This window comes from Taurulus bubalis (genome assembly GCF_910589615.1).
Source record: "Taurulus bubalis genome assembly, chromosome: 6".
Classification (NCBI taxonomy): Eukaryota; Metazoa; Chordata; class Actinopteri; order Perciformes; family Cottidae; genus Taurulus; species Taurulus bubalis.
The window spans coordinates 4,923,641-4,949,449 of NC_136594.1; the positions used below are offsets into that span (position 1 = coordinate 4,923,641).

General features: G+C 44.0%; 1 protein-coding gene across 1 annotated transcript in view; it reads right to left on the minus strand.

Moving 5' to 3' along the window:
• LOC306738109 (nidogen-1-like) overlaps positions 1 to 25,809 on the minus strand; it is a gene marked incomplete at both ends in the record, with an annotated part of 29,996 nt that overhangs the window by 2,085 nt on the left and 2,102 nt on the right. The window contains 18 exons of the mRNA XM_079219938.1: positions 1,042 to 1,154; positions 1,410 to 1,533; positions 1,653 to 1,810; positions 3,158 to 3,329; positions 4,024 to 4,150; positions 5,439 to 5,611; positions 6,166 to 6,405; positions 9,789 to 9,917; positions 11,346 to 11,489; positions 12,384 to 12,512; positions 13,326 to 13,463; positions 14,991 to 15,227; positions 15,320 to 15,520; positions 15,708 to 15,959; positions 16,201 to 16,341; positions 16,442 to 17,031; positions 17,120 to 17,349; positions 17,940 to 18,242. Coding sequence (XP_079076064.1) covers positions 1,042 to 1,154; positions 1,410 to 1,533; positions 1,653 to 1,810; positions 3,158 to 3,329; positions 4,024 to 4,150; positions 5,439 to 5,611; positions 6,166 to 6,405; positions 9,789 to 9,917; positions 11,346 to 11,489; positions 12,384 to 12,512; positions 13,326 to 13,463; positions 14,991 to 15,227; positions 15,320 to 15,520; positions 15,708 to 15,959; positions 16,201 to 16,341; positions 16,442 to 17,031; positions 17,120 to 17,349; positions 17,940 to 18,242 — 3,601 coding nt within the window. The remainder of the gene's footprint in view (positions 1 to 1,041; positions 1,155 to 1,409; positions 1,534 to 1,652; positions 1,811 to 3,157; positions 3,330 to 4,023; positions 4,151 to 5,438; positions 5,612 to 6,165; positions 6,406 to 9,788; positions 9,918 to 11,345; positions 11,490 to 12,383; positions 12,513 to 13,325; positions 13,464 to 14,990; positions 15,228 to 15,319; positions 15,521 to 15,707; positions 15,960 to 16,200; positions 16,342 to 16,441; positions 17,032 to 17,119; positions 17,350 to 17,939; positions 18,243 to 25,809) is intronic.

Consider the following 25,809-nt stretch of genomic DNA (forward strand, 5'->3'; position numbering starts at 1 on the left):
GCATTCTCTCTCCTGACCACCAGCGGGCGACTCCTCTGGTTGTATAGAAGTACATGCTTCATGTGTTAAAGCTGCGTTCTCTCTCCTGACCACCAGCGGGCGACTCCTCTGGTTGTATAGAAGTACATGCTTCATGTGTTAAAGCTGCATTCTCTCTACTGACCACCAGCGGGCGACTCCTCTGGTTGTATAGAAGTTTATGCTCCATGTGTTAAAGCTGCATTCTCTCTCCTGACCACCAGGGGGCGACTCCTCTGGTTGTATAGAAGTCTATGCTCCATGTGTTAAAGCTGCATTCTCTCTCCTGACCACCAGGGGGCGACTCCTCTGGTTGTATAGAAGTCTATGCTCCATGTGTTAAAGCTGCATTATCTCTCCTGACCACCAGCGGGCGACTCCTCTGGTTGTATAGAAGTACATGCTTCATGTGTTAAAGCTGCGTTCTCTCTCCTGACCACCAGCGGGCGACTCCTCTGGTTGTATAGAAGTACATGCTTCATGTGTTAAAGCTGCATTCTCTCTACTGACCACCAGCGGGCGACTCCTCTGGTTGTATAGAAGTATATGCTCCATGTGTTAAAGCTGCATTCTCTCTCCTGACCACCAGGGGGCGACTCCTCTGGTTGTATAGAAGTATATGCTCCATGTGTTAAAGCTGCATTCTCTCTCCTGACCACCAGGATAATTGACTTTACTTCTCTCTTGATTTATTCCCTCAGTAAACATTGCAAACATGAGTTTATGTCTCAATCTCTAGTTTCAAGTCTTCTTCAATATAGCATGATGTTCAAAAGAGTATGCTGTAGGGCGGGGCTTAGTGTGATTGACAGGTCGCTGTCACTACCAGAGTATACAGCGTCTCTACGTCACTCCTCCACACTCCAAATATACAGGAAAACATCAATATTTATACAGATAAAAAAAACAGTGGCACAACAAATAAGGATATTTGATATCCTCCTTCTCAAATGAGGCGTTCAGGACGAGCCCCGTATTTTGCCCCCTTGAGCCCATTAGTAAAAACATGAAGCGGAGCTGTACCTTGCGGACACTGCGTCGGCGTCGTGGTGATGCCGTACAGCCGAGAGCGTCTCTGTGGCAGAAACTCTTCCGTCTCTTTCTCCGAGTGACGGTCCACGGCGACCACCGCCTCCCTGAGAAACAGACCACACACAGATGTTTGGATCGTCAGATTAACGCGGCCGTTAAACACCCTTTAAATGTGACGGGTCCAGTCAAACAATGGAGCCAAATCAGCAGCACTTACAGATGATGTTTATTTAAAATCCACTCAGACGCTCAGGCTGCCCTTGTTATTATTTCACTAAATCCCACTAAATTGTCCTGATGTGTTCAGGTGTGTTGAAAGACAAAAAACTGCTGGATATTTAAGGCAATGAGAGCGCTACCTCCTCCAGTCGGTGTAGTAAAGGTTCTTTCCAAAGGAGACGAGAGCGAAGGGGTACTGGATCCCTTCAACGATCTGCCGCCTCAGCCTGCGGTGAGGGTCCATGCACTCCACCTTACGAGTTCCTGCAGACCGACCAACCAATCAATCAATTAATCAATCAATGAGCAGCAGCAATGGACCTGCACCAACAACAACGTGGGTCAGAGGGTTCAGGTTCTGGTTCCTGTCCGGTGTGTCTCACCGGCGTCGGCCCAGCACAGCTGCTGCTCCTCGAGGTCAAAGGTCAGAGCGTTGGGCAGCCCCAGGTCGTCCTTCACCAGGACGCTCCGGTCGGTCCCGTCCATGTTGGACATCTCAATTTTGGGCCCGTCTCTGTTCCAGTCTGCCCAGTACAGTTGCCTGCACCAACAAGACAAAACCAGTTGGACCAAACTACTACTGCTAGGACTCGTTTCACTTCCACAACAACTACTAACTAGTACAACTAACTATTACTACTACCTTATATCACTAACTACTTACAACTACTACTATTACTAACTACTACTACTAAGGTAGTACTACTACCTTCTATCACCAATTACTTACTAACAACTATTACTAACTATAACTACTAACAACTACTACTGCTAGTACTCGTTTCCCTTCCACAACAACTACTAACTAGTACAACTAACTATTACTACTACCTTATATCACTAACTACTTACAACTACTACTATTACTAACTACTACTACTAAGGTAGTACTACTACCTTCTATCACCAATTACTTACTAACAACTATTACTAACTATAACTACTAACAACTACTACTGCTAGTACTCGTTTCCCTTCCACAACAACTACTAACTAGTACTACTAACAACTACTACTAACTATAACTACTAACAACTACTAGGGTACTACTACCTTCTATCACTAACTACTTACAACTACTACTATTACTAACTACTACTAAGGTAGTATTCCTACTTTCTATCACTAACTACTAATATCTACTACTAACTATTACTACTAGCAACTACTACCTTATATCACTAACTAGTACTAACTACTAGGGTAGTACTACTACCTTCTATCACCAATTACTTACTAACAACATCTACTACTCACTATTACTACAAACAACTACTAACTACTAGGGCAGTGCTACTACCTTATATCACTAACTACTACTACTAACTATTACTACCAACAACTACTACAACTTACTAACTACTAGGGCAGTACTACTACCTTATATCACTAACTACTAACTACTATGGTAGTACTACTACCTTCTATCACCAATTACTTACTAACAACGTCTACTACTCACTATTACTACTAACTACTAGGGAAGTACTACCATATATCACTAACTACACTAACTAGCTATTACTACCAACAACTACTACTACTTACTACTAGGAAAGTACTACTACCTTGTATCACTAACTACTTACTAACAACAACAACTGCTACTAACTATTACTAACTACTACTTTTACCATTACCACTACTACCACTAATTACTACAACTGACTAACTAATTACTAACTTACAACTACTACTAACTACTACATATACTACTGCAACTACTAACTAACACTGCCACTACTACCACCACCAGCGACTGTTAACTACTACTAGCTCATATCATTATTACCACTAACTACTGGTATTTTGCTTACTCCCAGTTTAAAGCCCTGGTGTTACGCCAGTAGACGCTGTGGTTTCAGCTCCTTGGTTCTCCGTCACTCACCCGTACGCCGGGTTGGTGACGATGGGCCGAGGGTTGATCAGGTCGGTGTCGAACAGAACCCGCCGCTGGCTGCCGTCCAGTTGGGAAACCTCCACGGTGTCGCGCATGGAGTCGGTCCAGAAGAGGAGGCGGGACACGTGGTCGATGGCGATGCCCTCGGGACTCTGGAGCTCTGAGGACGACGGGGACAGACGGCAGTCAGGAGACGGACTATGGACAGATCAGTGTCACATGCAGAGTTACTGACTGTTACTATTATTGAACCTCTCAGAGTGAAGCCTTTAGCCATTTCACAGAACTTATCTTTTTCCTTTCTCATTTTATTTCCAATACGTCTCATTGTTTTAACCTCAATGTTTTCTATTTATTTTTTTATATCATTTTGGGGTATTTTATTTCCACGATAATTAACATTGTTGTCCCTGGCTCAAGTGTTGTACAAATAAAGTTTTTAATTATTAAAAATATTATTATAAAGATGCTTTTCAAATCATAAAAGCTGCCTCTTTATCCGTGTGCACCTGAGCCACTTGTATCTACCTCGTGTCAGCTGGTTACCAAGCTCCAAGTAGGTCAATTAAAACCAAAATAAAACCTCTGAAATTCTTAAAAAGATATATTCTTTTTGCTCTCCAAACCTCTTGGACTTTGGTCCAGAACAGGAGGTCTCAACACTTCTCAAAGGGCTCTATAAATTACGGGTTTGTTACGGGATGCAAACACCTGTTTCCTGCACACAAAACCCATCTACTTCCTGTTTGGCCTGTTACTTCCCATCTACTTCCTGTTACTCTGGGATCAGGAGTAGGATCGGAGACTCGTCCTCTCTAAAGACAACCGGACAGGTGAGGTGACGTCTGCCTCACCTGTGGTGACGACCGGGATGACGTCCCCTCCGCTCAGGCGGACCCTGCTGATGGCCGGCCCGGTGATGTCGGTCCAGTAGACCATCTTCTCCACGCAGTCGTAAGCCACGGCGATCACCACGCGGTCCTGAGAGGAAGACAGGCGCTTTCATTCAGCTGGAGTTTCAGTTTCTTTAAAAGAGCCTTTTGTGCCCGAAGTGACAGAACGAAGGCGCCGCGCTGACGGAGACGCTTTGTGTCGTTTCGGCCGCAGTGCATTAAAAACGTTGACTTGTGGACTCGGTGACGGAGAAGAAGAGAGTTCTGATGCTGAAATATGTCGAAGAACAATCGGAGGATTGTTTCACAGCAGCCAGGAACGCTCATTCATGAGTGTGTGTGTGTGTGTGTGTGTGTGTGTGTTCAGTATGAGGACCGAATGTCGTCGTCAGAAAGTTCCTTTTTCCCCCCCGACTCGTACAAGGAGCTCATTCTCTTGGTATTCACTCTGAATCATTCACACTTTTCAAACTACAAAAAAAAAGAGTGAAAATTGTTTTGTGGAAGTATTGTTTTGATGAGGATTCGATTTTGGTTAAAAGGAAGAGTCCCACATTTAGGAAGGATATATAATATAACATGTGATGGATATTAGCTACATTTACATTCGTAGCAGGGAGCAGTTTAGCTTAGCTTAGCTTAGCACAAAGACCTCAAGCAGGGGGAAACGTCAAAGGGGAAACGCACCTTTGTAAAACAAAATAAGATTCATCATCAAGTCTTGTTCCTGAATTCATGAGAACCAGTGACTTGTTAAGAAAAATGTCTTTCCATGACACCTTTTGACTCCTTGAAGAAGTTCAGAGCTACTTTTCTGACATCTAAATGTGTCTTTTTTAGCCATGCTAGCAGTATAATAGCAAATGTTAGCATGCTAACGTGCTAAACTAAGACGGTAAACATTATACCTGCTAAACATCAACTTGTTCGCGTTCCCAAAGGGAGCGTTTTGACGTTAGCATTAGCATACATTAGCATGTATCTCAGTTCAGTACAGAGCAGCCCGATGAACTAGTTTCTTTTCTTACAAAAGAAATGTGAGAATGTGATCCAGGATTTGATCAATAACTGGAATCAGTACACCAGAACCCGATGTGACAATATCCTAACAAAAGCCAACATTTCTGGTTTTACATCGATAAATTAAAATTATTGACGACGTTCTTGTCATTTTACAGGTTTAGCTTTCTGTGGAAAACGGCTCATTAATGCAAAACTCTTCAGATCTTCATTAATGTTACCGGATATCGACGGCTGCCTAGAATGAAGAGAATCAACATCTAAATCGATATATTTTAGAAGATTATTGGCGGTCGTGGTCACATTACTGCGTGAAACCTTGTGGCAACAATGAATCAAATCTATTGTGGTCTTACTGGGAGGTGCAGCAGAGGTTTGGCCTCCTCCTTTCTCATGCTGTATCCGTCCAGAGGCACCTGTTCGATCTTCCCGCTCTGAGCGAACAGCAGGTAAGTTCCCGGAGCGACAGGGTGGACGTCGGGCCGCGGGGACGGACCCACCGGGGCCGGGGTCACTGCCTGGTCGATGCCTGCGAGTTCATGGTCCGGGTGAGGCGGCAGATTTTAGTTTAATGAGGGAAATATATACAGGGTTCATACACAATTTGACCAATGGATTTCCAGGACTTTTCCAGGACTTTTCACCAAATTTCCATGACCAAACATTTTGTGAAATCTGGGTGTAAACAGTAAAAAGTGAGTAAATGTAGTATTTAAACTAACAATGAGAATATAAAGCATAAAGTAAACCTTAAATGACACAAATGAATGAGACAATAGTTTGATTAAAAGAATAAACATGTATATAGATGCCTGTATGTATGCCTGCTTATATTTTGAGCGTCTTTCTTTTAAAAGCATCTTAATTATTTTAAACTCAGCGTAAATGAACGACATGAACACATGAATATAACACATTTACATGACTTTTCCAAAACTTTTGGGATTTTATTCTTTTCAAGGACTTTTCCAGGCCTGGAAATAACCATTTTAAAATTCCATGACTTTTTCCAGGTTTTCCATGACCGTAAGAACCCTGTATATATATTCCTGAACCGAACGGGGGCGGAGCGAGTGGACTCACACAGAGGGGTGCTGCCGGGTCCCGTGCGGGTGTTGGGGATCTCGTGGCCGTTGGCGTCCACGCACCAGCACTGTCCGATGCTGGTGTGGCACTGCGTGGACTCGTAGGCGCCGCGCTGGTCGCACTGAGGGACGTACTGACCGACGGCCGGCCGGGGGCGGAAGAAAGACAGGATGCCGGAGCCGGAGGCGGTCGACTCGGCGCTCTCTCTGTGGCGCTCACACGGGGTCTCCTCGCGCTCTGGGAACAAACAAGAAACAGAATAAACACCTTTGAATGTCACAGTTACACATAGTTCAACTAACATATATTTGATTACATTGTTGCAATGTTACACAGCTGTTTATTTGTTTAGTAGATCTTTATTATAATTTTTAATTACTGTACGTATTTTTTTATTTATTATTTCACACCAATAAAGCCCCTTTGAATTGAATTAAATAAGAATTGTGATAAATCTACCATCCAGGTGTTCCCCTAAGCAACATGAATGAGTCTTTTTTTTTAAATTTATTTTATGTCAGGACAAATTCACAAGTAAAGGAATACCGTCTTTCTAGGTTTTAGGGAAAGTGACAGTTCTCTGACCAACAATCCATAGAGCCTATAAGTCTTTCTTTAATTGGTTTTAAATAGTTCCATTCATTTATTTATTTTAATAACCTTTGGTTATAAAATATCCAATGTGACGTCTTGTTGCGTCTGACGATCGACTCACTGACTATATTCATCACATTCGGGTTTTGCTTTACTTTGCACATTATTTAGTAGTTAGAAAGTATATTTTATATTATTATTAGTTTACTAGTTGAAATGACAACTTGGATGTTGACATGAATTATAACAGAAACAGACCTGGTTAATGATTAAGTTCCTGTTCTATTATCATATAATACTTATGTATCTTACTTTATTTCTTCTCTTTTCACAGGACACAAAGAACAATTATATACAGCATGACAAAAAAAAAGTAAATATGAATAAATATACATCCTCACAGGTGCATGTTAAGTGAATGTTGTATCGTCTCGCCTGCGAACAGGTTTTTCTGTCACTTGCGGTTAAACATGCGAGCGGAGAGGACCGCGGGACTGAAGACGAGCAGGAGGCCCTTCATCTCCGCGGTCACACCCGAGGGGCCACAGTGACATCTGGAAGGGCCTCCGCACTCTTATCCTCAAGGGTATCTAGAGACGAACCGCAGAGCAGCCAAAACACTCCACCGCCTGCCAGACGGCGGCGTTTCCTCGCAGCGCCACGTCTGACAACAACAACCAGACGAAAAGACGAGATACCGCAGGAAGAAAGAAGACGACCCCCCCGGGAGAGAAAGGGCCCGAAGATCAAAGACCGTCCGGACACAAGGAAACGGGGCTTCTTACAGTCTGGGAGAGACGCCGCGGCGAGGAGTTATGACAGCGGACAGAAAGAGAGTTACGGCTTTCAGAGGACGGACGGGTCATAAAAAAATTAAAAGGACGAAGATATGAGAAAGCTTTGGTGCGGAGGAGCGAGCTGTAATTATCTCTCAGCTGCCGACACCTGGAACCCCTGCAGCTCCGGGACGGAGCCAAACAACCAACAACAACAACAACAACTGTAAACTACACCTGCTCACAGGTTTTGGGTTGCATCCTCGTGGTTGAACTGTGAGTCGCTTTGGAGGAATAAATGTAGTGTGACGCCGTCAGCCAATCAGGCGTCTGCGTCACAAATGTGACGAAACGGATCAAGAAAGGTAGAAGAGTGGTAAATGTACCGCTTTCACACTTTTTTTAAATGGAGTAAAAGTATTTGTGAACATATGCTATAAGTATTCAAAGTGAATGCACTTTTTCTGCAGGAGAAGTCATAATTGGGCTGTTGGGGAAAACTAAAATCTTGGACAGGGAAAAAATAAGAAATGATGACGTCCTGCACGTGACGTCTGGTTGGAATTTTGTATTGAGCAATATTAAGTTACTTCGCAGATTCAGTACATTAGTACAAAATACAAATCAACTAATACAAATCCTGATGTGTTATTAATATGGATTAAACTAGCCAGCAGTCAATAGAGAAACACAAATGAGCTCCACCTTAAAGAGCTGCAATATTAAAAAGATGAACGAATGAATGGATCAATAATTATATCCCAATAATACATATAATTCTGAAATGTGCCATTCTGCATCTGTACTTTTGGTATTCAAGTATATTTACATACTAATACTTTTGTGTATTTTTTCAGTTTTTTGTTGTGTCTACACTGTGGTAATTCTAAAAATAATATATTTTTTAAAGTAAAATATGTGCACCAGACACCTGAAGATCAGGACAAGACGCACAGAGCCTCGAGCGCTGAGCCTCAAGCGCTGAGCCTCAAGCGCTGAGCCTCAAGCGCTGAGCCTCAAGCGCTGAGCCTCGAACGCTGATCCTCGAACGCTGATCCTCGAACGCTGATCCTCGAACGCTGATCCTCGAACGCTAAGCCTCGAGCGTGTAGCCTCGAGCGTGTAGCCTCGAACGCTGAGCCTCGAACGCTGAACCTCGAACGCTGATCCTCGAACGCTGAGCCTCGAGCGCGTAGCCTCGAGCGTGTAGCCTCGAACGCTGAGCCTCGAACGCTGAACCTCGAACGCTGAACCTCGAACGCTGAGCCTCGAACGCTGAGCCTCGAGCGTGTAGCCTCGAGCGCTGAGCCTCGAACGCTGAGCCTCGAACGCTGAGCCTCGAACGCTGAGCCTCGAACGCTGAGCCTCGAAAGCTGAGCCTCGAACACTGAGCCTCGAACGTGTAGCCTCGAACGCGTAGCCTCGAGCGCGGCCCTCAGCTGTGCGTTATCAAGGTTCTGTTGAGTCTAACGTGAAATCTGTTGACGCTCTCGTCACTTCATCAACATCCTTCGCCGCTCTGCTCCGCCGCCTCGACCTTCAGCCGAGTGTTGACACTCTGCAGAGTTTACAGCTTCCAGTCGTCTCCGTAACGTCTGGAAAACCAAGTCCAGTCTGTCGGAGCTGCCACAACATTTCTATTAGTAAAGCTCTTTGTCAGTCAGGAGACAGTCAGGTCTTTAAAAAGGACCACGCTGATGCTTTTTACAAATTTCTGGTGAAACGTAACTAAGTACATTTACTCGAGCACTGTACTAATTTGAGGTACTTGTACTGTGATAGGAAAAGACAGGGAACATAATGAATACTTTTACTTTAAATACTTAAAGTACATTGTGTTGACATTATTTTACTTAAGTAAGGTTTGAATGCAGGACTTTTCCTTGTATCTTCACTTTGTTATTGCGGTACTTTTACTAAAGTAAAGGATCTTAATAGTTCTGCCATCTCATTAAGTTTAAATGTATATTCCTGCTGACATCACTGGCTTTTAGTTGATTTCTAGGAATGTGACGACGCATGTATTTAGATCGATAAACAGACTCAATGATCCAATATCAGCGATGCAAAGTGATAATATCGATAAATATCATCTTTAAGATGCGCCTTTATTTTGAAATTGACTTCTTTTATACAATCTGACTTATTTTTGATGGATATTAGAGAGAATGCAAGTTTAAAGCACTTTGTCATCCAAAGGATCGATATATCGATAACTCGTGATCTACATACATCCTTCAAGTCGCCTACCTGAGGACGCGGGGCTGCACTGGAAGCCGTCGCCATGGAAACCGGGATGGCACTGGCAGCTGTAGGAGCCCTGCGCGTTGGCGCAGAAGGCGGCGCTGTGGCATCGATCCTGCTGGCACTCGTCGACGTCTGAATGGGCGGGAAAGAAAAACACAAAGATGAAGGGAAATGTCCCGACACATCCACATCCGCCATGTTTGGTGCTTTAAGATGCAGTTCCACTAACGGCCACTAGGGGCTGGCGCTAGAAAGCTGGCGCTGTAAAAAGTACTTTGAATGAGAGGTGTAGGCTTTGTCCTGGATTCCTTTTATTTACAGTAATGTGTTGTGGTGGCCATTTTGGAGAATTTACTAAAATACTGATAAAAAAAAGTAAAAAAAAATAAATAATAATAATAAAATGTTGCGTTTCCGAGGGAAAATAACTAAATAACGCAGAGTGAACCACAACAACACCTCCATTAGCTATTAAATCATGAATCCATTACATTAATAAACAACACATGGATTAAAAACTAAATTCATACAACAAACCTTGTTTTACATTTAATTTAATTATTAAATTACCTTTTAGTGACGGAGTACGTTAACTAACTACTACCTACTATAACCTACTATATTAATTTCTATATTTTAATTCTGCGTACTTTTGAGTTTTATGTCTTAGATTCTCAATTTTACTTTTCTTTTTACACATATTTGTAGTAGTGAGCTAAAAAATGTAATGCAACTGCTCCACTCGATTGTTTATGATCTAAGAAATAAAGAGCGAGACTGAGAGTCTCCGGCCACGACAGCAGCTGTGAGGCTGGACTGTCGGCACGGTGACAAGATTTAGTAAAGAACATGTTAGGTAAAGAGAAAAAAGGTCCTGGACGTTTTGTCCTGCTTTCTCTCCACATATGAACATTCTTCAGCTCAGAGTCTCCTGAGTGGAGGAGATTTATATATAAGAGATGAGCTGCACAGCTGTAAGGCAGCGTTCTGCATTTCCTGTCCAGGTGGGAACATTTCCTGTCTGAGGGCCCGCGGCGCTCCTTACAGACGGTTCCCCCGAAGGAACACAACGTCTCAAGTTCTGCCGTTTGATACCAACACGTTTTGTTTTCTTTCCTTTTATAAAAACTATTTTAACTGAGATTAAAAAAAGGATTATTTACGTTTGAAATAGTCATAATAAAAGAAGTCGGACTAAGTTCTAAAAGAAGAAGATTTTATTTTTAAACGTTTGTCAAAATGGCAACACTGTTGCAAGGTTCTGATCATTTGTCCGTACAACTTATTATTTAAAAGTGCAAATTGGTTTTCTTTTATCTCCCTCCTTGACACCTGCAGATCTCAGATTTTAAATATTTCTCTATGAAAAGATTACTGAGCTCACGTGATTCACATTCAGACAAGTTGAAGACGCAGTCAAACTTTTCAAAGAATCCTTCAGGCGAAACAAATCAAATGTTTTGTTTGCTTGACCTTCAGCTCTGACTTTATCATTGGTTTTGAAGCATCTGGGTCTGATGTCTGCAGACTCCACCGACACGACCCGGACCCCTAACTCACCGCGACACACCCGGCCGTCTCCCGCGAAGCCCGGCAGGCAGGAGCAGACGAAGGCCGAGCCTCCGGTGTAGCTGCAGAGAGCTCTCTCAGCGGCGTCGCAGTCGTGGCTTCCTCTCTGACAGTGATCCACCGGCCGGTTCTCCACTGCAGGACGACACAGGCGACACGTTAGCAAAGGGATGAACTCCACCAGGCGGGAGTAACGGGAGGAATAACCAACGCCTGACCGAGAACGTTTCACTTCATCCTTCAACGGTTTTCTTGTTCTTGGACTAGAACAGAAAACTACGCTTAATACTGTGTAATACAAAAAAAAGGTTTGTTTTTATATGTTAAGACACTCAGTATTTCTCCCCGAAAGATCTGAAAAAGAACCATCAGGGCTGCAGGATATGTGATCAAATATATGATTAAAATGCTAAAAATATAAATAGATATATGTAATTTTTTGAATGCAACATTTCAAGAAACAAATTAGCAAAGATAAAAACCTTTTCAACAAAGAAATGAATGAAAGAAAACTGTTTGTTTATTTGTTGTAATCAAATGTTATGTAATCACTTTTTAACGGTATAACTGTTTAGCTCTTTTATTACCGGGACAATGCACAAAGCATTTACTGCATCAGATGCACGTTTTTATCAAAAACCAACTTGCATAAAAAAAAATATATATATATAAAGTATTTTTCTTCACTTCAAGGCCACCATACATGACAACTTCTAATTCATCAAAAAGACCACCGCAGATGTATCCTGCCTCACAGAGTCGTTCTGTTTTTCTTCTCCCTCATAATAAATCACATCTTCTGTGTTCAGCAAAGAACACCAGCTTTGAATGTTTTGTCCCATTTTCAGTCGTACAAATCCTTTATTGTTTACGTGAGGCTTAAAGAACATCTGTATGTGCAACAAGGGGCTCTTCAAACAAAGTCTCACACACACACACACACACAGGCACCACATACTCCGCCCACCCACACAGCTGTCAACACACACACACACACACACACACACACACACACACACACAAACGTACCGACGCAGGTCTTTCCGTCGTCGGCGAACAAGAAGCCGGTCGAACACTCGCAGCGGAAGGTTCCGGGCTGATTGTTGCAGACGGCGTTGGATCCACAGATCTGAGGAGTCTCCCGGCACTCGTCCGTATCTGTGAAACGCAAACAGGGAGGAGAAAGATGTGACGTAGAATGACTAGTCCCTTCCAAGACAGTAGCTCATCTCACACGACGCATTTTGGTTTGTTGTCATAAACTGCAGCCTGGCTTTAGTCAAATTGAGAAATACTTGGTTTTAAAAAAACAGATAAATCTGAAAATGAACAGAATTTAGTTTCTTCTTTAAACCTTTAAAATCTGACTATTATACAACGGCTAAAGCCAATAAATCCTTCCTCTTTAAAATCCCCCTGACGAGTGGAAAACAGAGAGAGAACACGAGAGAGAGAGAGAGAGAGAGAGACAAAAACAACAGTAGTAGTATTACTACTAATAGCAGTGCTAGTACTAGCTGTAGAAGTATTATTTAGTAATTTCGAGTTTAGAGTATTTAGTTTAATAGAGGACATTAAATATGCGTCTACATTTGGTTCGAACTGATCATTCATCCTGAGAGATGCCGTTAGAAATGTGGACCTTTGAGTCGATGACCGTCGTCCAATCAGAAAGCAACCTGCAGTAAGACCTGTCGCCTGAAGGGGGCAGACGAGTCGTAACGGCTGCAGCTGTGCCTTGTGTTGCCTCTAGGTGGCGCAGGTTGGACTGTAACTGCCGGCGTTTCATGAGCACGATTTCACAAATGTTTGAGTTTTAAATGTTGAGTTTTAAATGTACCTTTGCATTTTTCCTTTTCCGTTATTAAAAAGAAAGTAATTACTCAACGACTTACAACACACACTAAAAAAAAAAAACACACACATAACATTGTACGTCGTCAACTCGCGAGCATGCAGCGGTTACGTTACCGTGGCAGTAGCGCCCGTCTCCGGTGAAACCTGTCGCGCATTCGCAGGTGAACTGGAGGCCGTCGGCGGGTCGGCACGCCGCGTTGATGTCGCAGCCGTGTCTGCCGGTGAAACACGGGTTCTGCTCTGGAAGACTGCCTGGAAAATAATACAAATCAAATCAACAGCAGGAAACATCGAATGTGGCGTCATCTTTGCGGGCCTAAAGCCCAGGACCGTGAATTTCAACCGCTGCCGTGGGAAAATGTCCAATTTCACTTAATCGGTTCAAAAAAATAATATTTAGTTGCCGCAAATAATTTGCGATTGTTGAGCGTCTGAGCCTGCAATAGTAGGTAGTGTAATAATTACCTTCCATATATGCTACAATGTGACATTTTACAACTTTTTTGGGTTGTTGGTGTGCCGCAGGATTTTTTTTGTGTAGAAAATGTGCTCAAAAAAAGGTTATCAAAAGAACATGTTTATTTATACCTTTTTTGATAAATAAATAAATAATTTTATCTTTTGAAGGTCTTCAAATGTCTATTCTTCTTCTGTCAGTCCACAGTGACGTTTTCCCCCCCACTTATAAATGACTTGCATAGTTCATGGCATATCTAAAGAGGAGAGTACAAAGACTCCACAGTGGACACACCACGGAGTTCCCATCATGCAACTCATTCCTGGAGCTCCAGACCTTCACCTCCTCACAGGAAACACGACGCAGATGTTCCACTTTTTGCCAACAAACCGGCTGAGTTGTGTTTGCTTGTGTAACTCTGCCCCCCCCCCCCCCCTTAAAAGAGACCCTCTCGATGCCCTTCACCCGCTCCCCCTCCCCTCCTGTGGACTGGAGGCTTCTCATTGGCCTTCACCCCCGGCCAACACTCTCGCAGCCTCCTCTCGTTGCAGCTGAGGAAATACAGCCGGGCTCGGATTACTGTTTTACTTTCCTCTGATGTTCGACTGCAAACATCACAGAGGCACTAAACGGCTGGAGGGCGTGTTTCAGCGCATTCCTCCGGGTAATAACACACATCTTTGAACTCCCGATTGTCCCCAACAGATGACCACGAGACCCGGACCCGGACTGACACACACATGTGGTCCTAACACGTGCTATAACAATCACCGTTCCTGGTTTTTAACACATTCTCAATGCACTTTTTTTTTTTATTCCCCATATATGACGCTCTAAAAAAAAGGTTTCAATGACTCTTCAGACTGAGCACGATTTCTGTGCAGGTGTTTTGTGGCTATTTCTGGCTCGTTGGGACAAATGTGTGATATTTAAAACTGCTAAAAACAAGACTTAAGAGTCTTCAGGCTAAGAGATGCTGCACTTAAATTTATAGAAAATAAGTTTCATTAATCTGAGAAAAAAGGTTTTACGTTTTAAAATTAAATTACATCTTTATGTTGTATTTCATGATATAGAAAATGTCAAAACTTATTAGAATTTCCATACAAGTGAGAAGAAAACCTGTTTATATTTGATGAATACACTCCATGGGGTAATTTATTATGTATTCCTTATTAAAGGGTATTAAGTTAATGTTATGGTTCTCAACCATTGATTTCATTTGTTTTTTTTTGTCTCTTAATCTTTCTTCCGGATGGAGACTCTCTTCAAACACCTTGGTTTCAGTTGTTTTTCCCTCGGTGCTGATGAACTGAACTCACTGTGGACGGAGCCGATCTTGTTGCTCATGGCGTAGCGGATCAGATGGTTGTAGGCCTCGAACATCACAAAGATGTGGTCCACGCTGAGCTGCTGGGTGGACGGCGCCGGCCCGGAGGCCTCGTCGTGCGGGCAGCTCTGGAAGGTGATGGTCTGCCGCAGTTGGTAGCTCATGGTCTGGACGTAGTTTCCATCGGGGGAGGTGACGGTGTAGTCGCGGTTGGAGGAGGAAGTGATCACTGAGAAGCGGAAGAAGAACACACTTTTATACCTAGTGGGAACTATAAATCCTTGTAAATAATCCACGTCTGTATATTTGTTTTGTCCTTACGGTTTCTGTCATACTGGTAGATCTCCTTGTACGGGTTGATCTCGACGGAGGATCCCATTGGGACGGCGGGCACGCGGCCCTCCAGCTCGGTGTTCACCACCAGGTGGTCGTGCTCGTCGATTCCTTTAAAGTGCTGCTTGATGCTCAGGCGCTCGTTGCCGGGCTGGAAGATCACCTCGGCCTGCCGGGAGAACACGCCGCCTGTGAGATGAAAACACGTGAGCGTCCAAACAGAAAGGTATCCGGTTGAGGACATTGGAATCCAGGGTCACACAACTATCAAAGCCAACATCTCAACATCTACATACGTCATCCAAATCACTGTGAACGTAGCCAGCGACGCTAATCGTTCGATATCAAAATCAGCAGCAACAACGCGCTCGCTCACCGATGAGACTGAAGCCGTTCCGGTAGCCGGGCTGCTCCAGGGCGAAGGCCCAGCCGATGACGTCCCCCAGGGAGGTCAGCGGCAGCAGGGAGGGTCCCAGCTCGTCGGGGATGTTGCTGATGGCCACGGAGGCCCGTCCGTCGTTGGCCACCACGTACGAGTGCAAGTCGTTGGTACCGAGCTCCACGGGGGACGCCGAGTTCCCCACGAACACTCGACCGTTCACCTTTCCATTCATTCTCTGTGGTTTTCCTGGAATAAAAGGCAAAGGCTCGATCAATAGAGCGGTAGTTCCCGTTGAGGGTCAGAGCCGCAACAAGGTTAGCGCTGGGAGGGAGCGACCCGCAGACAAACAGGAAGCTAAGCCTCTTCTTTGTCTAGCTTCTGTTCTACGTTCTCAAAAAACCCCAAATGGGAAATTTATGCACTCTTTCCGTATCCCGAGATAAGCATTGACCTAAACAATTTAGGTAACATTGAAAATGCCTCTCACCCTCAGCGACACAGTTCTTCCCGTTTCCATAGAAGCCAGGCCTACAATGGCAGCAGTACCCATTGCTGTAGTCCCGGCAGTCGGCGAAAGCCGAGCACTTGTGCCTGTTGTGGGTGCACGTCTCTGAATTGTATGCAAAAACTGTGAAAACGAACCAAAAGGGACAAACCAGTCGGATTCAATGGAAAAGTAAATTTAACAGGATTATCACAAGATTCAACAAAAGTTTTGCGCTTTTTACCGGTCACGTCGAGATCCTCGTCTTCGTCCAGCACGACGATCTGCGGTTGCTGGGGCCGGGAATGTGGCGGCACCGGTTGGACCGGATCAGGGTACCTGGGCTCGACCGGCGAGTATCTCGGCTCATTGGATTCGGGGGCCGTGTATCTCGGTTGCAAAGGCTCAGAGACGGGGTTTCTGGTCTCGGTCCGGTCGGGGTGTCTCGGCTCAGAAGGGTCCGGGTATCTCGGCTGAGGCGTCTCAGGGTCGCTGTGTCTCGGCTCAGAAGGGTCCGGGTATCTCGGCTGAGGCGTCTCAGGGTCGCTGTATCTCGGTGTGAAGGTCTCATATTCAGGGTATTCCGGCTCAAACCCTTCATAATCTTCCGGTTCGGTGGTGTACCCTGGAGTGGTGGTCTCAGGTTCTGGGTAAGTGGGTTGGTACTCAGTCGGAGTCTCAGTTGGGAACTCCTCTATTTCTTCTCCAGGAGGTGTGGTGGCATCCTGCTCCTCCTCCGGTACGCTGGTGACCCTTCCCGGTGTAATGGAGGAAAAGAATGGCGAGGAGCCGATCTCGTACACCCAAACTCCATTCTGTCCCGAGTTCGTCTCTCTAATTGGATAAAGGAGGGAAGAAAAATCTGTCTCAATGAAAAGACACTTACTTTTTCAAGTAATATTCAAGCGGGAATGATTCGTACTCAGTGAGTTCCCTGATGGAGGTCTCTTCATCGGTGGTGGCGCGGAAGTAATCCCCCTGCGTTTCTTTCCAGAACCAACCATCCACGAAGCCTTCGTTGAAGCCGACCTCCAGGACTTTGCTCTCGCCCCCTACTGCCGTGGAGAAGAACTGCAGGCCGCTTCGGGGATACTGGAGGATGGCGCAGGAGGACGACGCCATGGAGGCCACGACCAGCTGGAAAGTGTTTCTCTGAAAGAACAAAAAGGGGACATTGCTAGTTTAAGTAAATGGAGACACATTTTTTTTTATTTTTTATTCTCTAGCAGGAGGGAAATGAATCTGGGGGTTCTCACTGGCTGCTTATGTTTAAAAAACCAGCTGGGGAATGTGAACGTTATAGTGAAGAATGAAGCCTACAGGCACTGCATCACGGTGTTCCCTCTGCTAAATCCATTATGTTGTCTCCGTTGTTCCACCCCAAAAAAGTATAACATAGTAAACAGAGACAGCGGACAGGCCACATGCTTTAGGGCTGCATTCATTAAATATCCGGCACCTTCTCGCATGCTTGTGAGGAGGCGGGGGTTGTGTTCATTTGTGCTTAAGAACCTGAACAACATACACATTAATGCAGCAGTATAATACAGGGAACATCTTACTGCACAATGAGTACTTTCACTTAGTACCATTTGTAATGACACTTACCAACCCGAGGGTAAGGTTTTGAAAGCAGGACTTTTCCTTGTAGCAGAGTATTTTCATATACTACTTTCACCACTGTGACCACAGATCGTTCGACCCTCCGTTTTCTTCTTAAAACCCCAACGTGTCCACCTCACCTTAGTGTCCAGTCCGTCTCCTCGTCCAGACGTCCCCCGGGCGGCCATGTTCTCCCAGGTGACGATGAGGACGACGCTGGGCTCCACTTCGTTGTCTGTGGGGAAAGCTCGCCTCACGTGCTCCGTGGCTCGCCTCAGCACGTCCGGGCTGCTGTCCCACCTGAAGTGGACCTTGCCTTGTCCGTCGCCGTCCTCCAGGTCTCCCAGCAGGGCGGCGATCATTTTGAAACTGGCCGGCATCTTCCCCAGGTACTCCTCCTCCGCCGGGGGCTCGACCACCGACACAAATCCATTCGTGTTGATCTGGAAGAGGAGACAGAAGGTGTATTGTTGACGGAGGGTCGAACACAGTAGAGCATCCATCCGGTAGATCACATCTTCTAATAACAAGAAACTGTCCTTACTTTTATTATGCTATATGATGGAATAATTATGCAGAATTCTGGGCGAATTAATTTGGTATTTCCCAACAAAGAGATGCTCTCATAGAGGACCTAATAATTATGGTTTAGTATGTCATAATTATGTTATTTGTATCTCATTACTAAGAAACTTTCTCATGCTCCGGAGATTATCTTTGATCAGTATAAAGGAGAAACAAAGGTGGTGCTATTTTCTTTTCTTCCATAGTTCGGTAGCGACCACGACCATCGAGGAGTGACGATACAGAGGAGGAGGAGGAAAAGGATGTAGATGTGATTTGTTAATCTGGAGGTCTCAGATGTACAGAGACCTCCAGCTACACTCGGATCCTGGACTCTCCTGATGCAGCTCGGCTCGCTTTGTCGGCCCGCAGGAATTCCACACAATAACTTCCCGCTCGCTGAGAAGGAGAGGATCTCTTTAACCTCATTAACTCCAATCCGCCGCACAGCGAATGCCACAGCTCCCGTTGGAGCCCAGAACCACGTTGAAGCCGTTTCCTGAGAGAGGAAACGGCTTCGCTTCATGTCTCAATGAAGGCTCACGGGATCGTTTCCTCTGTCAGAAACACAAGCTTATGTTTCAGTTCACATGAGCAGGTGTTCATCTATTTTGTATTTATAACCAGTGTTAGTTATTTCTCTCAACCAATAAGGGAACATGCATGTAATATCATGCAAGAGTACATTTTACAATTTTTTAATGATGTATTAAGCTGTAAAAATGTACTTAGTTGTATAATTTAAATTTTTTTTTATTGCCAAATGAAGATTTGAGAGAAAAAAAAAGCTAATAAAAGTATAGAAAATATTTGGACTGCAATTTATCTGCTGATTTCTTTCTGGATAAATACCTTGATTAGTCGGTTAAATCAAAGGTTTATTCAGATGTCTTGTTTTGTCCGAGAGTCCAAAAGCAGATCTTGAAGATTTAATTTAAAGACTAAAACGATGAGTCCAGGATCCAAATAGTTTGGATGACTTTGCCTCCATTAGCCGGCAGCAGCAGCGGAGAGGACATCATGGGGCCTGATTGTGATCTCATTCATGCAAACAGTTTAAATGTGATGCAAAAACATTCTGCAGACACAACAAGCTCAGGACAAACTGTACAAGTATCTCAAGCTCTGCTTTTGGTACTTTTAGTAGATGTTTACTGATACTTCAGTTGGATTTGGAAGCAGGGCCTTTACTTGTAACTGAGTATTTCTAAACTGTGGTATTAGTACTAATGGGGTGACTGTGGCTCAGTGGTGAGCAGGGTCGTCCTTCAAAATCAGAGGATCTGTGGTTCGATCCCCGTCTCCGCTCGCCCATGTCGATGTGTCCTTGGGCAAGATACTTAACCACAAATTAACCCAAATTGCTCCCCATAGCTGTGCCGCTAGAAGAGTGTGATACAAGTGCAGGACCATTTACTTGTAACAACACTGGCGATCGTGGATCAGTGTCAACGCAATTTAACATTGAAGTTGACCAACAGGGCAATCTAGAATGCGTTTCCTCTGAAGTACTTCTTCTTGCTCTCAGTCTTGGGGTCTTTAAATGTCCGCCGGGTCGTGGTACCCGAGACATCGTCAACCTCCTCAGTGAGGTCAATCTGCCGCACGACAGATTGTCATTAATATCCCATCAGACCGGCGTCGCTGCTGCCGTTATCATTATTCAGTGAAGGATTATGGGACGCGTGTAATTCCAACAAAGGTCAACGTGTACCCGGGACATGAAGACCGGACCAATCACAACATACAATGCACCAAACCTACGATAAGAAAGTCTTTTATCCGTTTTGGCTGCAACTTGTACAAAAAAGCATCAACAACTTGGACGGAAGAATGCAAACTTTGGCTCTGAAGTCTTTCCCCGAGACACTCGTGGCTGATTATATTGGTACGTCGTCGCCTTTGCAAGCGGCCGACACCATCAAGCGCAATTTGTACTCGTCGGATGAGAATAATCTTTAAAAGAAACGACTCACTACTACTAATCGTCTTAAACCTCCTTGCCCTTTCTGAACCGTAGTTCATGCTGGTAGTTCAGACAGGAAACTCGTAGGCCTGTGTGAGAGACCCGTGTAGGACAGAAGTCGTTTTCCCTCCGGTTTGAGCCAGTTCTGATGTTTGTCTCATCAGCAGCTCCAGACATAAACTGTGTATGTTACGCTCCTCCATCTAATCTCACATGTGCATTCTGCTGTCGGCCAGACGGGAAGAGAGGAAACGGCTGCTCCGTACAGACACTTCTTTATGTTGTGTCTTTCTGTCTGAGTGCTTCATGTAAGAGGTGAGAGGTGGACAAAACTATCTGCATGGACATCACTGAGGACAGTTTCCTACACTTCTACAAAGGGACAGCATCATGCTAAACATCACAAGATGTTTCCAAATCTTTGGGCCCATCAGCAGACCAGGATGGTGATATTGGACGATAAGCGTCATGCTAAAAGCTTTTTATCACTGTAAACATCATGAAGCACTTTTTTGGGGGTTTACGCTTATGAACATGCAGAAACATGTCAGCGTAACGATAACACACCCAAACACACTGCAAGATTTCCATTTTGAGCCTTTTGAGATTATTTTTGTTTCATCATTAAAGAATAATTTCTTGCATTCTTCATGAATGGAATTAAAAAGCATTTTAGAAAACAGCAAAAGGGAAACATTACTAAGACTCAACAAGACAACAAAGCTGCAGACGAACTAAATTACATTAAATGGAGTTCTGCTATTAAAAGGCAACATTTGCAAATGAAAACCAATCAGACAAGCCCCACATTTGGTTTGTATATTTGTCAAAGTTTCTGCTGACTAAGAGTTTTAAAAGAGCGGGAGTCTTCACGTTCTCATAGAAAAGAAGTTCTCTCTTCTGGTTGAGGAACAAAAGATGAACAACTGTGTCTAAAAACATCTGATTAATCATCTTTTATTAAAAAGTCATAGACATCTATGGATAAAAAAACAGGATGCATTTCAGTAACAAATGGCCAACGCTTCATATTCTGCTGAAGCTAAAGATCACACCTGATTAAACACTTCAAATCTGTTCACTTCCTGGTTGTGACCGACCTCTTCTCCAGGCAACAGCAGCAGAGGCTCATGGGTAAACCGAGGAAAACATAAACATTTAGTAAAGTCCTGACAGACTTGGCTGACCCAACATGATCCAACCCTTTAAAAACAGGAGGAAGTGACCACCTGAGCCGAGTAGATGCAGGTAACAGAGCAAATCTTTACAAGCAAACGGGCAGCCGAGGGGTCAAAGGTCGCAGCCACAGCGCTCCGGTGACATGAAAGAGGTATCTTGGGAGCTCGTGATGATGCGAGAGGGGACGAAATAAGAGCCGCAGAGGAAAGCCGTGCTGCTCGGCTGCCTCTGTAAAGCCGGCGGGGATTAAGCACCGGCGTCTCTTCGGGGGGAGCTTTTGACCGCGGAGACTTCCTTCCACGGAAACGCATGAATGGCAGCAGCATGCGGGCGAAGAGGGCCGGCGGCTCCCAGCAGGCCGTCCGACTCTAGAGAAGAGGCCCGCGGACCCGCGGACACTTCATGGCAGGAAGTCTTTTGTCCGAGCGGGAAAACAAGCCAACAGCTAACGGCGGTCACGAAAAGGCCTCGATGGGTATTAAAGGCCTCGATGGGTATTAAAGGCCTCGATGGGTATTAAAGGCCTCGATGGACGACGGGCTCAGAGAGCTTCGTCTCAGACGCTTTGGCTTCTGTGTAGAGTTTACTGCTTTTCTCTATTTTATATCATTTTAAAACTGAATGTGGACGAGTTTCGGACAAAACAAGAACATTTGAATACGTCACAAGCTTGTAACTTCATTAACAGCAGTTTTATTGTGTAGCCCTTTAAGCCCTAACCCTAATAACCCTAACCTCTAATCCTATTTATTGTTTGAGTTGTGTTTAAAGGTTGTACATCGGGATTATATATTATTGTAGCCCTGATTTGTATGTTTAATTTGATACCTAACATGTTTTTCTTTGGGTGGGGGGGAGGGATTTATACCATGATTTTTTCTTGATTTTCCTGATATAAAAGAGCTTAACAGGTTAAACCTAACTACGTATTTTTATGATCTTTTCCTAAAACTAACCAAGTAGTGTTGTTGCCTCAACCTAACTATTTTGTTTCCTTTAAAGATAACATTTATTTTGAAAAGGCTTAGTTGCTTTTAGACATTATAATAAGGAAAAATTACATTGTAATATCTTTGTAAAAAAGCAAGTTATGTCCACATATTGGAATTCTCCACTGCATATTTGCAGCAGCTAATGACCGGTGTGCACATGTAATAATACGACCGGTTTGCACATGTAATAATACGACCGGTTTGCACATGTAATAATACGACCAGTGTTTGAGGACCCGCAGCAGCGAGATGGAAACTTGCCAGCGCGTCGCTGACATCACACATGTCCGACCCCTGAGATCATCGTTATCAGTGTGAGAACAGCGGAGGGGTGGAAACACACGGAGCTCTACCATCTGGTTTCGGAGGACAGATGTCTCTCGTCTATACGTTCCAGATGTGCCAACTCTACGGAGGACGCTGCACTTCCTGTTGAGGACTTAAAAACAAACACAAAAAAACCCTCTTCAGCGGCAGCAGGAGCTGGAGCAGAGCCACGGTGCTTTATTCTACAATCAACTGAGAGGCGTTTTCAAAACCCTCACAGAGTATAAGAAAGCTTGAGGCGCATCAATGTATAGAGTGCTGATAATTACTGGGGACCAACAGGATGTCACTCATTTGGGGGGGCAGTTAGAGGCCCTTGAAAGAGGCGGCGGGTGCTTTATGGAATGCAGACTCACAGCGACCAATAACAGCTTCACGAGGAGGCCGAGAGACATTTTACTCTGAAAATCTCCACTATTACAAACTCCTGTGAGCATTCTGAGCAAATTAAATGTTTAATTCCATTCGATGGAGAGGCGTGGTCGTAGCTCCTGTTAGTGCATCAGTGGATCGTGAGAACTAATTTGTGCATAAATGAAAGTTCTTGACCATTTTTAGTGCCACTTTTCACATCACCTTATATTATCTTGACAAGGTAAACCAGACATTCCTGAGAGATTCAACACAGATCTATTGTATGCATAAGTTATTGAAAACATATACTCATGCTAAGCAGCATGCAGGCCATCTCGTTCTTTTCATTTCCTCTCATCGGTAAAACAAACAGAATGTACTGGAGCTTTTCATATTTGGTTCAATGTTATAAAGAAGCTACAATCATGAGCACAATGCGAACGTTCAGGCTTCCCCGAGTGGCTCAAAAGGTGTACTGCAGATGAAAATGTTAAATAAAAGACGCACTTTGAGAATGACGGAAAGGTTAATTACACCCAACAAAGCAAACATAGAGCTTACTGTCCTCACCCGAAAAACAACATGAAGACGATAAGGAACCCCATCCAAGTCGTTTCCTTTTAAGAATCAGTCATATTATTCTATTTTCTCTTATCGTCATCGAAAAACTTGCACGTTGGATTTGTTGACAATAAAAATGTACAATATCACCACACAGATCTGCAAAACACCCATATGGCCTTTTTTTTAAATGCATTTACAACACAACATACTTTGTTGTTTGGGGGGAAAAATGGGATGGTGCTAGAAAATATTTCATGAAATTTCAAAATAAAAGAGGTTCATCCTCTATGCGAAGTATGACTGTGCCGATTCTATTCCGACAATCAGCCCATTAAATGTTTATTTTCCTTCTCACCAAAAAGTGTCTGTAGAACAGACGATCGGATGTTTGATCAGATAACTCCTGATTTAATTCAGAATTTTGCCTATTTTAGACTTTACTTTATTTAGAGAAAGCTCCTGTACAGCTGCTGGTTTTTACAGAACAACTTTGGTTTCATTTGTTCAATGAAAAAAACCAACATCGCAGCCTGTGGGGTAAAACCAACAGGACGACAACAGTACTTCCTGTCCTGTACGTTAACGCTGTCTCACTTTTTAATCCAACAACAAACGTGATTACGCGTCTGCTCTCAGATAAATAAAAAAAACTAATCCCGCCTGCGGCGTCCGAAATAACGAGAAACGTGGAGACGACCTTCGCGATGTCTTCCAGTGACTTCCTGTGGAGACGCCGGTGATCTGTGTGGTCTGGTTGTTTAAACAGGAGGATGCAAAACAAATGGTGCAGTGACGGAAACACAGGAAAGAAAACACACTCTCCGTGTGTGTGTGTGTGTGTGTGTGTGTGTGTGGGTGGATGTACATCAGTGTGTCGACGAGGTTCAGCTGCTCGTGCGAAACGATTTAAATTCTTAGCGAATTAGTCAAAAATGTAGTGAAAGGTTTCCACATCTAGTTAGTTTAACTTTTGGACACTTCTTGTTCCCATTTAGGAGCCTTAACGGGGACTCTCAGAGAGCAGACTACACTATGTTCAACGGCTTACCCATAAGTCTTAGCAACAGTACGGTCTTGTCAGGTTGACCTCTGCAACCATTTTAGGAAATCGGCGACCAATTCTCGCCCTGTGGTCGCCATCAGTGGAAACTACTTAACATGTAACACATAGGAACAGCTGGATGTAGAACATAGAACCAAGATAGATTAGGGGTCATCTGAGGCTATGCCAATATCTTCTTGTTTTCTGTGTAAAATCTGCCAAAAAACACAATTTAAGAATATGCTAAATAATAATAAATACATAATGAAAGTCTTCTCATCTGTGTGGTCTGGTTGTTTTAGCAGGAGGACGGTGAACAAATGGTGCAGTGGCTGAAACACACAAAGAAAACACACAGAGTGTGTGTGTGTGGATGTATACCAGTGTGTTGACGAGGTTCAGCTGCTCCTGCAAAATTATTTTTTTAGTTTCTACATCTAATTAGTTTAACTTTCCTTAATGAACTTATTTTCTTCACGTCTTCAGTTGTTTCTCAATTCTTTACTTCCAAGAGTCTTAATGGATATCACTCAGACTTTAGAGCGACAATGCCAAACCATCACTAAGAAGAAGCTAAATTACAACATCTTTAACATATTATTATGTATTTTTTTTCTTTTTTATGCTTACAGAGCAACGTTATGATTCATTAGGAGTGATTGTGTTTTCTGTCCACCTGATGAACGCGGACAATTCTCTCTCTTTTAGCTCTGTTTTTGGTCTCCACCAGCTCCTGAGGGGAAATATAGCAGCTAAACGCTCCACTTTGTGAACCAACTTTTTACAGCTTTTATTCTGAAAATCACACGACGAGCGCGGTGAGAGGGAACCAGAGCAGTGAAGCGGTTTTACACACAAACACAATGAGCTGCGACTCCCTTTAGAGCCCCGTAACGCCGCAGGAGCCTCGTCACCTCCAAGTCACCGCAGAGACCCAGAACCCAACTGGCACAGAGACCCAGAACCCAACCGGCACAGAGACCCAGAACCCAACCGGCACAGAGACCCAGAAGCCAACCGGC